The 17,743-nt window shown below is 35.7% G+C and overlaps 1 protein-coding gene across 3 annotated transcripts; it reads right to left on the minus strand.

Moving 5' to 3' along the window:
• Positions 1-843: 843 nt before the first annotated feature.
• MSH4 (mutS homolog 4) lies at positions 844-17,399 on the minus strand. Of its 3 annotated transcripts, XM_066323361.1 has the most exons (15): positions 17,124-17,399; positions 15,022-15,186; positions 14,051-14,214; positions 11,360-11,470; positions 10,500-10,615; positions 9,727-9,900; positions 7,407-7,579; positions 6,597-6,664; positions 5,517-5,591; positions 5,052-5,116; positions 4,315-4,484; positions 3,381-3,517; positions 2,862-2,965; positions 1,899-2,023; positions 844-1,059 (listed from the first exon to the last, which is right to left on the minus strand). In XM_066323361.1, exons 1-15 carry the CDS (start codon positions 17,386-17,388, stop codon positions 851-853), a joined length of 2,121 nt encoding a protein of 706 aa, XP_066179458.1. In that variant the 5' UTR covers positions 17,389-17,399; the 3' UTR covers positions 844-850. The 3 variants fall into 3 exon arrangements, with proteins under 3 accessions (XP_066179458.1, XP_066179459.1, XP_066179460.1); XM_066323362.1 differs by lacking the exons at positions 844-1,059; positions 2,862-2,965 and having other exon boundaries at positions 1,930-2,023; XM_066323363.1 differs by lacking the exons at positions 844-1,059; positions 1,899-2,023; positions 2,862-2,965; positions 3,381-3,517 and adding an exon at positions 3,532-3,940.
• Positions 17,400-17,743: the final 344 nt, after the last annotated feature.

Below are 17,743 nucleotides of genomic sequence, written 5' to 3' on the forward strand. Positions count from 1 at the left end.
TACTAATCCCGAGAAATGTTAGTTTCCCAAAATAAAGGTTATGTTGCCTTTATCCAACTTCAAAGCATAGTAGTTCTATAGAATAGTAAAGAACAGAAACCTTTTGCCAATAATTTCACAGTCTGCTTTATTCATACTAAACTCATGTTCTTGAGAGCAATTACTCAAGAACTTGCAGTTATTGGGAACTAAAGCATGATGGATAAATTTTATTCACTGCTTCTAAGTACCTTCATTCTACAGAGTTAGGTCTTTGACTTCTGCTACCAGACTCCCTTTTAAGAAAAGTCTTGAGTAATTCCTGAATATAGGAATGAGTCTCAGTTAGACTTTACAAATATTTGGTTTCCTCTTATAATCTTAATAACCAAACCTTGCAGTATTTGTTACTACTTTTATTTGAAGTAGTTGATTATTTATTTATTCATTGTATCTGTCTGGAAACGTTTCTCTATTTTAGGTATGCTCAAGGTCATGTATTCCTTTTGGATGACTAACACGTGTCTGACCAGCATACTTGAAGGACATTCACTATCAATCTAGCACAAGGTGTTAGATGGAGTTATGGTGCGCCAAAGAACTAGGGCATGCAACTGTCCTCCTCTGAAGATAGACCAAGGAGGCCTCAAGATGCACAGATGGGGGCCCCGTAAGTTTCCAATGGCAGATATAAAACCTTACAGTTGCCTCTGTCAGCAACATAAGAGTTGACAGAAGAAAACAACCTACAAATTACCTGTTATTTTATTTAGATATAATGTTATTCTGGAAGCTAAGTCGTTCAACTTTATAAATATTTTTAAGGGAAGGGGGAAAATGTGCTGCAGAAGATGATAAATATTGTACACTCTTACTCACCAATCTGTGCCATAATTTGACACAGAGCAATTTGTTTCAGGTATGTTGATTTTCCACTCATATTTGGTCCCGTAATAATGACAAAATTGTTGCCCTCCGTCAGGTATGTGTTGTTAGACACAGGTTTTTCCATAGCTATCTTTTCAAGAATGGGATGCCATCCCTGCTTGATTGCTAAAGTATCGGTAAATTCTGGACGAACTAAATGAGAAAAAAAGATGTAAAACACTGAGGAATTAGCATGGGAACCTTTACATTATTAGACTAGTATGTTTTGACATAAAGTTAATTTTTCCAGAGCAGAGCTCTTGGGAAGAATTACCAGCCACTTTCAGGTACAGATTCTGATTACCATGCAAGCCTTCATGATTTAAGACTACAGAAAGAAACCTATAACTAAAACTTTATTTCTAAATTAATGTTCTGTGGTTCTGTGGTTTTGTTTCCTAGTATGTAGGGCTGAACTCTAGTAATAAAAATGCAAAGAGCCAAAGTATTTTTATAAGGTACAAGGGTTGTGGACTCCTGTTACTTCTACGTATGTACCCTGTATTTGCATGATAAACGAGAATGTAGCATTCCTTCTATTTTTGTTATATGTTACCATATTGATTACTTGGGAATGTACCATGCCTACAAAGGTCCATCTGATGCTGGAACTATCTCTATGGATTTTTGTCAGAATACAGTTATTTTCTGAACCAATTACACATGGCTCCTCTTTATCTACCAGCATTAACGGAACAGAAAAAAGCATAAACAGAGAATGTCCATATACTTCACGCTTTTGAACAGAACATGCTTAAACTGCCTATTTTGAGAAGAGTGACTGGGAAGGCTTACGGCAGCTAACCAGCAGAATTTAATTGCGATGAATGGAAGCAGAAAGAACATTGGCATAGAATTGGCAAAAACAGACCAGAGACACCTAAAGACTACTGAGACACAGAAAAAGAAATGGAACCAGACAAAACAGTCTGGTTATTCTCTATCAGAAGGGTCTTTATGTGGTCCATAACAGAATCAAGTAAGAAACTTACCATAATCGGAAAGAGTGCAGGCGTGGGCAAATGAAAGCAGCATATCCAGCATAGATACAATGTCAGACAGCTTGTATAAGCAATGAATGTGTTCATAGATCTCGTTCAGTAGTTTACACACTATTCTAAAGTAAGACACTGATTTAGCTGTTGCACAGCACATCCTGTCACTTTATACAACTTACAGAAATAAAGGAACTATAATGTTCATAAGGTGTAAATTAGGATAAAAGGTCACTCATAAATCACAAACATGTCTACCAGATGCAATCAAATGTATAAATTTCTTTGAAGTAAATTAAGATCTTGTACCATCATCTCAACTAACATTCTGCTGCTCAGACACAAGACACATACCTCAAGTACCAATGGCTCATATGAAAGCTTCACACAAAGAATGCACTAAAATACAGCTACAGGATCAAGTATGTTTTATTAACTTGTGAAATGCGACTTCAATTCCCTAAGACTTTCATGTTAGAAAAATCCTACATGGCGGCTTGAAAGAATTTCCATTCAACTGACAGGTAACTTTATACTTACTAAGTTGTGAATCAGAGAGGAAAGCAACACGACATGCAGCAAGAACAAGATACAGAAATAGAAATAGACAATTCTACTCTAAATATAAGGAACTGACTAAAAGTAACAATTCTGCATAACTGATGCAAAACTAATGCATTCATTGTGCCATTCTGTGCAGATAATTCACCCGTAAAATTTTTACAGGATGACCATGTCTATTAATAAATACCAATATATTTACAATCATGTTTAATACAATACACAAATCACGGAGGTTTTTCTTATCAAGGAAGTATACTTGAACAGTATAGCTTTAGACTATTTCCGTAAGTAGCCATAACCTAACAGAAAGACAGTTTTAAAACCGCATGTAATTAGCTGATAATTGGAGAAAATAAACGTACTTAGCAAATATTAAATAGTTTTAACAGGTCTTACAGGTAGGTCATGTGATATATTTCTCTCAGGGACTCCTGACATCTTTCATTCATTTTTATTAAATCTGCTGAAGTGAAGCTATATGTGTTTTTCATTTTCGTGATCTATGGGGAATTGAAACCGACAATAAGAGCTTGCCTTGTTATCACAAGGAAAAACAGCTTCTAAAACCCAAATCTGGAACCATATGGAGAAATAAAAGACAAAAAACAATGCCCATGCCGTTTCATTTTTACTATATAAGTTTTTATGAAAATTCCACTTAAGATAACAATTAACAAGATATACAGCTTTATTCTTACACAAAACATAATTGCATGTACTTGCTCACTTTTGATTATATAACTGAGTATAGGGCAGTTATAAAAACATCCCAATTAAAACTTCATTTACTTCTAAATATTTCACTGAAATTGTTTTTATTGTTGTTTACTGTTTAATATGTACTTTATTAATGTATTACATATTGCAAATAAAGTATACAAATATATTATGCTAAAACATCTTTTGTACAGATACCTTTGTAAATTCTGAAGGAAGCTTGCCATTAGGTAATGTTGAACAATCAGCATTCAGCTGGATAAAAAATCCACGAGCAGAGCTGAAACTTGTTTTCATTGGTAGGTTGTACTTTTCTGCAAGCTGCGTTATCATACCTACATACCACATACAAAGATTTAACCCAAATCATAGACATTCATGTACATCCCGTCCCATGCTGGTAAAAAGATGTAAACTGTTAATGGAAGGCTTCAGAAATACAAGCTCAGTACCAACTGTATTTTTCACTATGTATGAATGTGGGATTAGATTAAAACAGGAAGACAGGTGCTAAAGTTTCTGACGCTCTTTTATGTTTCAGACTATATACTAAACTAGGATGGTCCTTTTGCAAGAAATAAACAATTTATAGTCAAAAAAACGAAATCAGTTTCAGAAGAATTTTTTTTTTTCTTCTATTTTGACAGAATGGTAAACAGAAAGGTTACTAAAACAAAATAATGCACATCATGCTAAAACTCCTTTTGTTCATATTTTCCAATTCTTAATGCCTTAGTCCACAGATAGATCAAGACTGCCTAAAATATAAAGAACAAAGAACTCGGATATTTAAACGAAGCTAAACCAAAGATTTACATGTTTTATGCAGAATGTTTTAGGTGGAGTACTTCTGTTCTATTACGTCAGCCTTTTTGCGCTTTAAGAGAACATGGACTAACAGAGCTTTGAATATAGGAATCACCATATAATTATTCAATTTTATTAAAATAAAACTGCGTTTTTATCCAGAAATGGAGAATCTCAGTTGCTTACCAATGTCAATCAATTCATACCAATACTAAATATTTTTTACATATGAGAAGGTTGTCACACATATAATTATATGGCTTCTGTATGTCAAGTGCAATGTACTTTAAATCCCAAATAAATACAAGTTTTAGTTTAGAAATACCTGCTATGTCATCAACTATTTCTGTGTATGTTCTACGAGCTATGTCAAGGTATTCACTGACGTTGGGTTTAACAGCGTAGCACTTCTGGGTCCTCATACTCAGACATCCTTTTGTGTATCTTGTATCATCATTAATTACAGTTGTAATCTTTTCAAGCATAATTCCAAATCTGCAATATCAGTTGTATCACTAATTTGATACATAATACTTTATGATTGTTACTTGCAGTATCATCCCCAAATTACAAGTAACAGTACTACAAATAAGTGAAGCGACTCTTAAACTTTCTACTGTTAAGACAAAACATTACATTTCATTTCTATTTTCACCTTAGAATGAACCTCTGACTGTACCAAAGTCTGACTAAAAACACTATTCACATCTTCGGGAAACATAAATTATTTCTCAAATATACATTTTTTTAAAATACACAACACTTGATTTTTGCATTATTATGGAGACTCTAGGAGACCACTATTCTTGTCTTTTCAGAATTATTTCTAAGGGAGTTCAGTTCAGCAGCAGCTCCACTATCACAGCTAGCTCTCTTGCTTTTATCCCTGTATTCGTTAGTTGACAATTAGATTTTCTGACAATTAAAATCACCTTTAAGCAAAAGAATTGAGCTACACCCGTAACTATAAACAAGCAAAGACAACAAAGCAACACTTTTTATCTTACAGCCACTTTTGAGATGAGAGGTTTTAACACAGTAGGTAAGTATTGTGATAAATACCTTGTATCTTCAAGAGAATTGTAATAAGCCTTTAGCAGCTGTGCGTTGCAGCTTTTTAAAGCAGCCTGTTGAAGATTAAAATATGGACATGGCAGTTACTTCTTTTTGGAGCCTTTTTAAAGGACTAAAGTTTTCAAATTCAGTGAGGCTAATCAGCAGTTGTGTAAATAGTCTGTGGAATCTGAGCAGGAGTTTCAGTTAAATGTTTGTTATATAATCAATTATTCAGGTAATGGTAGGAATCCTGCTTTTCACAGTATAGACACAAATGCGTATTTCCGACTGGTCAACGTACTATGTTGGCAGTATTGGGTTCTGTAATCATATTCTTTTTTTACTTTATCAATCCCTTCTGACTTGAGATATTCTATGAAATTAAATAAACTGCACTTCATAAAAATAAGGACAAAATGGTCTGAATTTTATTGAAAAAAAAAAAGAAGGAAAAAAAAAAAGACTGCTTACTTTCAGAGGCTCCACAAGTTCTAAGGTATGCTTCAGGTAGATTAAATTAGTTATTTTTGATTCAGCAGTTTTAACCTGTTGAAAAATTTGTCCAGTATTGGAGGCATTTGTATGACTGTTCCAAAAAGTACTCAAGAGCTAGCAGAACTCATATTCTTAACAGTAACAGGCCATTAAGGAAATAACGCAGATAAACATAGATTGCCCATGAATATAGGAGCATGATCCCACGTGAAATCTCTTCTCATTCATATATAATTCATATATAATATCTCTTTACTCTTGTGACTGAGGGCATCTCTTACCTTACAGTCATATAAAGGGCTTTTCTGTAAAAGATAGTTACACATTCTACAAGGAAAGCTAGGAGCAATAAACATTCTGGGGTTTGATTATGTCATTAAAGAGATTTATCTGCATTTATTACTGTCCTGTTTGAGTCTGTACCTGATTTCTTTAATTAGAATTGGATAAATCCTTTATCTAAGAAGGTAAATCAGCATGTGAGAGGACACTGAGAGGTAAAAGAGTTGTGAGTATCTAAAATGCTGGCACACAAGCATAAACACAAGGAATCATCAAAAGCAGTGGCAGAAATATCCAACTCAAGTACAGTAGGCAAATGTAACTTTTAACACTATGGTTTCAAGATGCTTAGTGGAAACAAAGTTGAGGTTCAGTAACTTCAAGCTCACTGCAGTTAACTCTTGGGTCTGGTCTCAACCAAGATTCATTGGTGAACTACATGTATTTATTCTATTTTGGTATTTTTATTACATGTTAACATACAGACTGATATATGAGGCATGGCATGATCTGATGAAAAATAATCTTGCTTTTAGACCAAACAGTCACTAGGACTGTAAGTCACTCAACATTTTTTTCATGTGAAGAAAATTCCTCTCATCTGAGTACTATTGAATAAAATGTACACTTATGAAGAATAAAGGTGGGGTGATGAAAGAGCAAACATTTTCGGAAGTACATTTACATAAATTAAGATGAATTATAGACATCACATTTATATATTGCACATTATAGACAGATAATTGATTTTACACTGTGTATTTTGAAACATACTGTATCCTGCTTTGGAATCTGTACCAAAACTGAAAGCAGTTGTTCTGTATCCAGGAATTTTGAGACAACTGTAAAACAAAAAGTATACATATCAGAAATTAAAGTGAAATTGTAAGAAGATGTGTTTTCTTTGAAAGCACAGAATTACTTAGCTATACTAATGCTAATCTTTTCCTTACATTCTATTGTCACAAATTACTTACTGGGTAAAAACTAGCTAGTATCTGAAGTATTTTGTCATAACTATACTTACAACTTACTGTACCTAAGCATGCAGCGATTATCGTACAGGTAGACATCCGTCAATTCGGAAATACGTTTTTTCTTAATTGTGACACAGATAAAGATTACATGATCCAGTTTCAGGTGGACTAATTCTAGTATTATATTTTACCTTTCTCTGGACCATATGCCTTAGGAAGCAATAGGAAAAAATGTTTATATGCAAGTATTACTTAAGCAATGTGTTTGCTTTTTCATGTACACATTATATATACTTGTATACATCAAACATAATGCATACCCAGCCACAGAGGTAAAGAGACAAATTCCAACTCTTATAAAAAGCTGTTGGCTCACAGACTTCTATACATTTTATCAGAGAAATTCAACTTTTCTAAGCAAAATACTTGAAAAAAGTATTACTATGATAATATAGATTACTTTAAAAAATTAAATGTTCACTATGTTACCTAACAAACCATTAAAAATACTTTTCAAACATACTGAGTCACACTATATACTTTCCTATATTAGAAAAAAATGCTTAAAAGAACATATAGTATTAGGTGTTCCAAAATAAACTACTACCGGCTTGAAGACCAAAAAAGAGCTCCTCATCCTGGAGTAACTCCTGAACACAGTCCAGTCTAGTGTTAATTGTTTCAGCATCAACTAGAGGCTCCAGGATATTGGATCTAAGTCTTCGACTTCCACCAGGAGTTTTAGTATAATTTAGAACACCAAGAAGTGTGTGACCATTCCTTTGAAAATAAAACAGATATGAAGAATATATGCACCAAAAAAAGAGATGGCAAGTGTCAGGAGACATTTACATGCAAGAGTATCCTACAAACCTGAGGCATGCTTTGGCATACTTATCATCTCCCTGTTTGCCATGTATATTATATGAACTACAGCAGTTTAGGAAGCTAGGTAATTCAATGTAATTTAATATAATACTAGCCCTCAATTATATAAGTATAGAAATACATTTGTATATATTGTACATATTTGTACGTATTGTATATATAGAAATACATTTGTATTGTGCTCATAGTAGTATTCCACTGCTACTGCAGTGGTTAAGTTCAAATTTTCTCTCTAAATTAAGCTAATTAAAAATTAACAAATCAACCCTACACAAGGAGGCAAATTATCAAGTTATAATCAGAGATCAAATACTAATCAGAATAATTTACTTGAAATACATTTCTTTATATTTTAATAATAATTTAAAATACTTAGAAATTAAAAAGAGAAATAATTTTTGGTTTTATTCTTTTAAAGAACATATGTCAGTCAATACAAGATCTAAATAACACGCTTATAATTTGTAGGAATTAGTTTCATCTTTATGGCTTTTACATATCACAGGGTCTCACACTTAAGGCTGATTGCATCTATGTGGAATAAGCCATCTATAATATTTATACTTGCTACACAGTTAAACAGTTTACAAAACGTGAAATCTTCTATGCTATTGCCTGGAAGAAGACCTGTGAAATACTGGAGCCATAACAACACATTGATTTAAACCAGAACTTGAATAGGAAGATACAAGTACACAAAACAAACATCATGAAGATAGGTACATATTTACATAAGTAGGTAGACAGATAGACAGAATGAGCAGAAACACCCTGAAATGCCATGATATAAAAAACCAAAGCAATAGCCAAAGGAATTAAAAAAAGAAAGGGGAAATTCAAGCTCAATTGCATTAAGGGTGCCTTTACTGTACGATGCAATCCATGACAACACTTAAGTGGAACTCTACATTTGGGAGAGTATCCACAGTGCCGTCTTTAGGCAACTGAGGACTTATTTCCCTGCACAGTTCAATGAAGAAAGACAAGTCCCTCCAGAATTAAGACTGGCACACAATTTGACTTAGGTATTTCTGGTTAGCCCGTACTATTAACTTTTACTTGCTGATATCTAGTACAAAGACGTCTAATCAGGCTTTAGGGGCAAGATCTGTGTAATAAAAATAGCTATGTTTCACTGATTCCAAATTGCCAATGGATGAGCAAAAATCCTGCATCAAGGATGCTAAAAAAAGCCCCAGAGAAACTCAGGAGTTTACTGTTGCTCAGTTCTTCCTTCCTCTCAACAGAGAAGTATTTTTTCAGAAAAACATTGCTCCAGAAGAACTTCCCTATGCAAGGCATTCTGTGGTTCTATTTTATCTCCCCAAGGAGAAAGCTCTTTTTACATCAGGGTCATTATCTGGACATCTAAACAGAGGTGGACCTCGGAACCTAACAGGCAACAAAACACAAGTTCCAAGTACTTCTCTTGCTAAAACCACAAGTGTGACAGTCTGCAGAAGGTAAGCCTTGAAGCTTTTTCTGCCTACGAGGCCACTACCTCCCGATGAAGGAAGTGCTCCAATCATTGACCTCAATGTGGAAAACTACCATGCAATCAATACTACATTGCACATTCCCATCATTATAGAAATTACTCTCTTTACCACTATTAGATCCAAAAGAAAACAAAATGACCTTTCAAGGCTGAAGCATGAATCTTATGTCAAATGACTAAAATGCAGGTGTTTTAATCCAACATCAGAAACTTGCAGAAATATTGCCTCTTTCATTTCATACTCTGCATATGTAATTTTGCATAAATAAAATTTTAAAGCCTGAATAAAACATACACATCAATGTAAAGATGATTATGCATCATCTCTTTCTACAATTCATCTTAGGATTTCCTGTGCTAGAAATTTTGTGCTGAATTGTAATGTATTTCTCTGTCAAAATATTTTTTTAGAAGCTCTGACTGGTATGCAAGCTGTCTCATATACCAATAAATATAATGGTGAGCTCTTTGACACAAATGTCAAGCAAACTTAGCGATATCCATCTTCATAAAAACGTAACTTGGAAAAAACTATTCTTACCGAGAATCTCTGTTATTAATCACCAGTTCAAGATTTTGTGCTGATGATGAATCTATCATAGCTGTTTTCTCACTCCCCTGGAAACGCACCTTTAGTGATTTAGGAGCATAAACGGCGTTTTGAATAAATTCAACATATTTTAGCAAAGCTGCAGCAGCTGCAAGACAGTAATACCTTGGAAAGAAACAATATTTTATGAATGTTGAATACTGCTACTGAAATACCACAAAAGTAGTGCACTACAGAAATAACGTTCATATTACTGTGGCTTGGCAACTACTGTGATTGATAGCACTGAAAAAGCAGTATATTTCAAATATGCACGAATCCGTATCTAGTGAACATATATTCATACAAATCCAATATTCATAAATGTTTGAGTCTCTGTACACTCGACAACCCAGATTATATTACTGATATAGTGAACATACATATTTCAACAGACACATGTGACTTGAAAACCCTGGTCACCAAGTATCAACACTTAAAATTGCTGATACATAGAAAATGATAGTTCTTGAAAGGTATCTTTAAGGAAAGAATGAAAAATATGAAGTGGAAAGCCGTGAAAACTCAAAAAAACATCCCACTATGTAACAGGCTTTCTATTCACATTTCTAGATATGTCAGAAACCCTGGAGGGAAAAATAAAAAGACAGCTCTGTTATGATTTTCTACCTTTTGCAACATGACAGACATATGCAATGGGTACATAAAACGATTTTGTCAAACACTCATCTGGACACAGTATGCTTTTCCTTATTTAAACATACTTTGATTGGACTTCCATGAAAATGGTGCTAAATTCAGAGGCACACAATTGTTCTATGTACTCCAAACCCTTTGTTTCATTGAAGTATTTTCTCTGGACAGTTGTAAAAGTCACGTTCTGTAAAGATGGGGATGAAAGCAAATAGTTTTAAAAGTTACATCGGGGAGACTTCTGTATTTTTCTAATGATACATTTCCAAGAAATCTATGAACTGATTCTCCAATCTGTCTTCATAGCAGTGTTTATTCTAGCTTACTAACACAAGTAGGTCATTGTAACTGAAGGTGTGTGATGCACAAGTGATTTATTTGAGAAAAACAGAAGAGAGGTCAGGAAGTAGAAGAGCACTCATGAAGAAACCATCAGCTCTGTAGGCATGAAGTAATTCAGGTAGTAATTAATAGTTTTTTTAAAGGTTCAGAGGCTTTAACACTCATTAATTACTTACACTAGTTAATTTCCTCCTCTTTTACCCTGACAGTGCTCTTTTTCCTATTCTATGATACATAAGTCACATTGGTACCAGGTTGAGAGAACAAGGGAGAAACAAAGGAGAATATTTATTTTTTAATTTCTTTATCTTTCCCAGGTTGGTATTACTCAAATTGCCACAAATTCAAAACTTTCAGCTTTTATCAGCAATATACCTATCTGTATATACCTGTAACTGTCAGTATTAAAAGTGGCAGCATGGGAGCTCCATTTAGTTTATTCACTATCATCCTAAAATTATACCTGAAAATCATACAAAACAAAACCTGTCTGTACTTATTTAAAAGCTGTGCAAAACTCTCAAATCAACCATCATATAAAGATGATCAACAAGAACTCTAAAACACTGAATGAAATTTTAGATCTTACCTTGAAATGTTCCGTTATCAGATTGAACAATTTTGTTGTATTCCCTGCATCACAAGCAGTGTTTGACATTATTATTTCTAGTGGTGTTAAAATCTTGAGTTTAGTAATAACCTGAACAAAAAAAAAATCAAAATAATTCAATAAAAAATTATATACTCTACAATATTTTAGATGATAATGAACAGCAATAAAAAATACAGAACCCTTGTATCTTAGAATCAGCTCAAGTTTGAAAATTTCTGCTTACTGCTGCACTATTGAGTCAAATTCATATGTATCTAAATATATACAAAACTAAATTTAAAACAAACAAACAAAATTTAGAGCTTATCCCCTGTTATTTGAACACAGAATTATGCTTGCTGTTGAAGCAAGAGATAAATATTCAAAACTATATTCCATGGCTATGATGGGGGAGAAGGACTTATTTCAACAGATGGCAGCTTTCTGGCCTTGCAGCTAAAATGTTAATGGTGCTCTGGATGATGAAGAAATCCAACATGTCTGAATACTATTGATCTTTTGATTGAGACTAGTTTTTTATTTTGTTTTAACCTCCTCTAATAACATTTATCTCAGTATTAATATGGCCAAATATGTGCATATTTTACCAGCTTTACGTTATGCACACCCCCTGGAGGGATTATTAGTAGACTATATGCTCCTCTAATGTATAAGAAAGGACAAACATTATGCAATTATGTTCATTTATACCAGTATTCACAAATTCTCAAGGGAGAAATGTGAAAAAACCGACTATATTTTAACTGCTTAGAAGTTAAGATGTGCAAGAAGGGACAGATGATGTCCCAATGAAAAGGTAAACAAGTATAAAAAATACACAAAATAAATCATCTGTGGGCTTTTGGGATGGGAGAGCTGTCACTGCCCTTCATAACTGCTAACCACTAGGAAGGCTTTTTCCAGTGGCATCACAGTTCAGCAAATCTTTAAGAATTCAAAGAATACAAGAAAACTTTCCTCAATGTATTTGCAGAACATTCAAAAACAAAAGTATGCACAAGAAAGAAAATACAGCAGGCTGGATACCAATCACTAGGCAAAGCACGGATTCTGAGAGTATAAGAAAACAGCCAATCAACAGATGAGACAGAATTGTTGAAAGGAATAAGATGAACTTGTCTTTACAAACAGATTGTGTGAATCTGCTTGCAGATAGAGCCAGAGACCTGTAGATACGGAATTAACAGGACAAACCATCAATTTCAAAAAATGCTACGAGTTGACATGGACTGCTGCTTAGCCACAGTCATGCTCAATTCCTGAACTTTGAGAAGAACGAAGACTTAAGAGGTTAACTTCCCCACCACCCAGGGTGGATTTAAAGCTAATTTTAATGATCATGTATCACAATGCTATACATGGGGGAGCACATTAAGGGGCACATTTAGCAGGCAGATCAGGAAGTCTGTATGTCCCAAGTACCTCAGCCAATAGGGAATGGGCAAAGCTGCTAGGGGAAGATCAGAATAAAAAGGAGGCTGCAGTCCTCCAACAATTTGAGAGACCCCATGGGGAAATGCCCCTTTGTTCAAAAATAAAAGGTACAGGACTCCTCTGTCTCCTCTGTGGACATAAACCTCTGGCGACACGAAATTTTTCACACACTGTTAAAGATGTAAAAGATAAAGGCAAGAAATCAGGCTGTTAGGACATTCCCCACTTTAGGGGAAAAGTAGTTGTACACGAGCATCTCTCTTTTTTTGTTGGGACAGTGAATGCAGTATCAGGTACAACAGAGAACTCAGTAATCTAAATGGAAAATTAGGAACATATGTGCACAAATAAAACCGCCAGCTTTTATAATGGTAAGGTGGGAAAACAATGAACAATCTAACCACGGCCTGAGATGCAGTTATAAAGGATGTTCAATATGTAGTGTGTTAAGACAAGAAGAGGCTCTAAAAGTACTAATCCTTAAAAATAAAACAAAACAAAGAAACTCATTATGCAACATTGTACATTATACAACAACTGTAATGTACAACGTTGTGCAATATACATTTTACAAGGACACATTACAGCATCTGTTTTAGTAAACAGATTTGATTGTCGTTTATATCCTGAGTCAGAGCTACTTACTGTCCTAATAGAGCTTTTGTTTCTTTGAATCTTGTAAAGATGCTACAAGCCACATTATTTATTAGCATGCTTACCTACAACAAAACCATGAAATAAGATGCTCCACTAATGCTGTTGCAGCATAAACCAGAGATTACACATCAAATTAATGTAGAATGTGCAGTGCTGCCTGTGAATTGAATGAATTTAATTTCAAACTAAGACGGAATATTTATGTAACCAATGCCAGAACTATAATTACTCTATCACACACACACACACATTTATGCAGTTCTGTTCTCAGAGTTCTTTTGCCTGATGAAGAAGACTTGCAAGTTCTACTACCATATACTGCCCAGTGCTCTTCAAAACAAGGCATCTCAGTCCCACAAACAATGTATTTCGCAGAAAGGCTATTTTTCTTTTGAAAAATATTCTTTTAATACCTGAGGCACAGTATGGAAAATAGCGGTCTTTTCAGCACTGAATTTTCTAGAACTTGTTACTTTCACTTCTGAGCAATCTCTTTCACAAACTAAAAATTTAATTTACCATTAGTCATAAGATTTTTTCAAGAAAGTAAGTCACAATAATTAGCCCACAAAATACCTTTGCATAAGTTGTATTGTCTGCAAATTGTGATAATATTATCTCAGGATTTTTTAAATCTATACTGGCCATTCCTACTTCACCTCTGGCAAGTCCTCTTCCTTCTACTACAGCTACAATAACTGATGCAACAGTATGAGCAGAAACTGCAGATGAAGATGTAGCTGTAAAACAGTCACATATATTCAGTTACATTCAAAACAGATCAATGAAAGATTGATCAAGAAGCATCACAAATGATAGAGCAAGGATAAACAAATATACAGATACATGAAAGAATCATTATCAGTTCTGTCTTTAAGAACACTAAAGACTGAATTGATAATGACTAGTCAGACTGTTAAAGAACTAACTTTAAATCCCATTACTTCTGCATGATCAGAGCACATATGATACATGTAACATGGCACTAGGCATCATTACCCTGTAACACCATTTTGCTCATCCAAAGCACTGCAAAATGTACCATCAGCTAATGTGTAAGTGTTCTGAAGGACTACTGTTCAACACCTCTGGACATGCCAACATAAAATACATAAAATTTGCATCAAGAAACTTCAGAATTATGTTATATATGATGTCCAATGCATTACAAGCCTGAAAATAAATCCTGATTAGAGATGTGCGTGAATTTGGGCTCTTTAGTAACCACACTACATGTCCACATGTCCACAAATATAATTTGATTTTGGACAATTTGAAAAATGTCTGAATTCTAACTACACTGATAATTCATACATGGATGCAAAGTAAGTAGCGAGAGCCTGCAACACTAAAACGTCTTCTCAGTATGTAAAGTAGCGTTTTCTTGTTGGTGCATTGTTCCTTGGCAGCATTCTCTGTGGTACAAAACACATTGTGTTTGAGTTTATTTTAGTATCCTAACATATCACATTAAAAATTAAAGTGTTTAATAAAAGAAACTCAGAAATGTCACTTGGACTATTTCCTCTAAGAGCTGTTAATCTTACCTGAATATCCCGTAAAAGGGGTATGGCTTCTGCAACCAGACCTACCAGAAGAGAGAGGTGTTTTCCCTAAACATGTGCTATTCAGACCTCGCACAGAAGAAGAACTCGTGAGATTCAATGTGTTAGCATTTTCTGCGCAAGAACTTTTGTCCCCAAAATACGATTCTGAGGGGAGAGAGAAATAAATTATGAAAACAGCCACAACAAACTTTTATCCACAAAGCAATATACAAAAAACAACTTACAAATCTTCATTTTTTATTAGGAGAGAGATCAAAAAATGTCATTTCATGAAAGCTCTCCATAATATAAAATGAAATAAATGTCAGGCTGCTTTGAAAACAAGCTTGCATTAATATGATTATTTTCTACAAAGAGATTACCTGCAGTGCCAATAAAAACCCAATGATTTACACTGTTGAACTGAAATAATACAACAGAATTCACTTCACTAATTATCATTTCATATTCTAATGAATTCTAGATTTATGAAAGAACGCTGTAAATCAACTTTATCTCACATTTGCCCATCATTTGAAAAATCATTACCTAAAACTGCACAAGTGTTTATGAAAACTCTTTTTTAAAAGCTGAGCATTTCTTTTAAAAACAGGAAAATAAAATAAAACAAAGAACCACTTGGGAATGAAAACCCTTTGAATTGATGGGGATCAACTCTCAGAAATCATACAGTCATCTGGGATGTATTTGTTAACAGCAGTTTCTTTTACACATGTATTTAAGATCTACCAATGTTTTTAACTCCTACAAAATATCTTTGTCTCAGAACACTTTTAAGTTCCAATAAATAATTTAAGTAATTTACTAGGTTTTTTACTCTCCTGAGATGACTGAAGACATCCTTAATCTAGTTAACTGCTTTTTAAGATTAAAAAAACCACCAAAATATAAAGAGCAGATCCACTTAAAAAACTCCAAGTGTTATAAAACATGTAAACACAAATATTTCTGTTTCTTATATTACATTAAAAACTGACACACAAGACAAAATACACAAGTATTGTTTTTAGATGATCAATTACCTGCATGACTCTATCAAAGTTCACTGGTACAAAAATATCTACAGTATTGAGGTTCTGGAGTTTGGGTTTTTTGGAGGGTGAGGTGGGATTTTCTTTGTGTTTGTTTGTTTGGGAGTTCTTTTTATCTTAAAACTGTGACAAGCAATAAAAATATTAGCTCAGACTCATTGGTTGGGGACTTCTTAAAGAGTGGACACATAAGCATTGGAATGCATACTGATAATTTTTTTTTAAAATAGTGCTCACTTAGACTTTGGTGTAAGTTCAGTCAGAATTTTGGCAGAAGAGACTTCCTGTAGAAGGTACCGAATCTGGCATAACGGGGAAATGAGTAATTTTAGAGACCAGATGAACCAAATCCTATACAGGTATTTCTCAAATCCAACATTTAAGTCATGCCCCATATTCGAATTAGCTTTCTGTCTGGGTTCTTTTCAGGACTCGTCATTAATAATATATATTACCAAAATCCAATTTACCTAATTTCCAATTTATACACATGTACATCAGAATTCGTTGCAGAAAGTGTTAAAATAACTTCCAACTATTTTCAGTTTCTTTTCGTCTGAAAATACCATAATTTTAGCTTCTTTTTTTTTTTTTTTTTTTTTTTTTTTTTTTTTTTTTTTTTTTTTTTTTTTCCTGTCTGCCAAGATACAGACTTCGATAGCAGATTGTAAAGAATGGCAAATAGCAGTATCGCACTACAGGTGCACAACATTCTTACCACACATCGAGACCGACAGGCACCTAAAACTATTCCGAAGGCCGGACAAAAAAAATAAAAACAAAATCAAAAGCAAACACTATGCAGCAATTAAAACACGTTTATTGATCCCGCCAGAAAACTCAGCTACTACTATATAAAGAAAATTAGATTTCTTCAAAGAAGTGCAAGGAACGATTTCCATTGTTCTGGCCGGCTAAATACAAAAGCTCGTTATGACGGTGAGTTGCTGCCGCCCCATCCCAGTAAGGACCACATTTAAGAGGAACCCGACCCGAGCAAAGAGAGCAGGAGAATAAAGAAACAGATTAAGGCCCAGGCAGAGAGCGTACCTCCCCTTTCGGAAACCGTCGGCCTCATCGCGCTGCTCCCGGCGGCCCGGCCGGCTGCGAGGCCATCGCCGCTGGAGCCGCCCGGCCGTGCCCCGCCGCTGGAGGAGCCCCCGGTGCTCTCTGAGCTGTGCGGCGTCTGCAGAAGCCCCAAGCTGTAGCGAGGCGTCTGCTCCGCCAGACCGCCCACGCCGGGCGTGGAAGAGCCGCGGCCCGTGTAAGACTCCGAGGTGGCCGAGGCGGCCGCCCGCCCGCCCGCGCCCGCCATGCTGCAACACCTCAGCGTCGGCCCCGGCCCGCGCCCACCGCCGGCGATGGCGGCACCCGGGCCCGGCTCTGAGGGCGCCCACCGCCGGCAGTGGCGGCACCCGGGCCCGGCTCTGAGGGCGCCCACCGCCGGCGATGGCGGCACCCGGGCCCGGCTCTGAGGGCGCCCACCGCCGGCGATGGCGGCACCCGGGCCCGGCTCTGAGGGCGCCCACCGCCGGCAGTGGCGGCACCCGGGCCCGGCTCTGAGGGCGCCCACCGCCGGCGATGGCGGCACCCGGGCCCGGCTCTGAGGGCGCCCACCGCCGGCAGTGGCGGCACCCGGGCCCGGCTCTGAGGGCGCCCACCGCCGGCGA

The sequence above is a fragment of the Sylvia atricapilla genome, chromosome 8, assembly GCF_009819655.1.
Source record: "Sylvia atricapilla isolate bSylAtr1 chromosome 8, bSylAtr1.pri, whole genome shotgun sequence".
Lineage (NCBI taxonomy): Eukaryota > Metazoa > Chordata > Aves > Passeriformes > Sylviidae > Sylvia > Sylvia atricapilla.

Bases quoted from the DNA above. Each gene is read 5' to 3' on its own strand.
- MSH4 (XM_066323361.1), bottom strand. From the start codon at position 17,388: ATGGCGGGCGCGGGCGGGCGGGCGGCCGCCTCGGCCACCTCGGAGTCT. The intron at 4,485-5,051 runs GTATTTATCACA...CTGATATTGCAG, and splicing joins AATTCTCTTGAAGATACAAG to ATTTGGAATTATGCTTGAAA. The intron at 3,518-4,314 runs GTATTTCTAAAC...TGTGGTATGTAG, and splicing joins AATAGTTGATGACATAGCAG to GTATGATAACGCAGCTTGCA.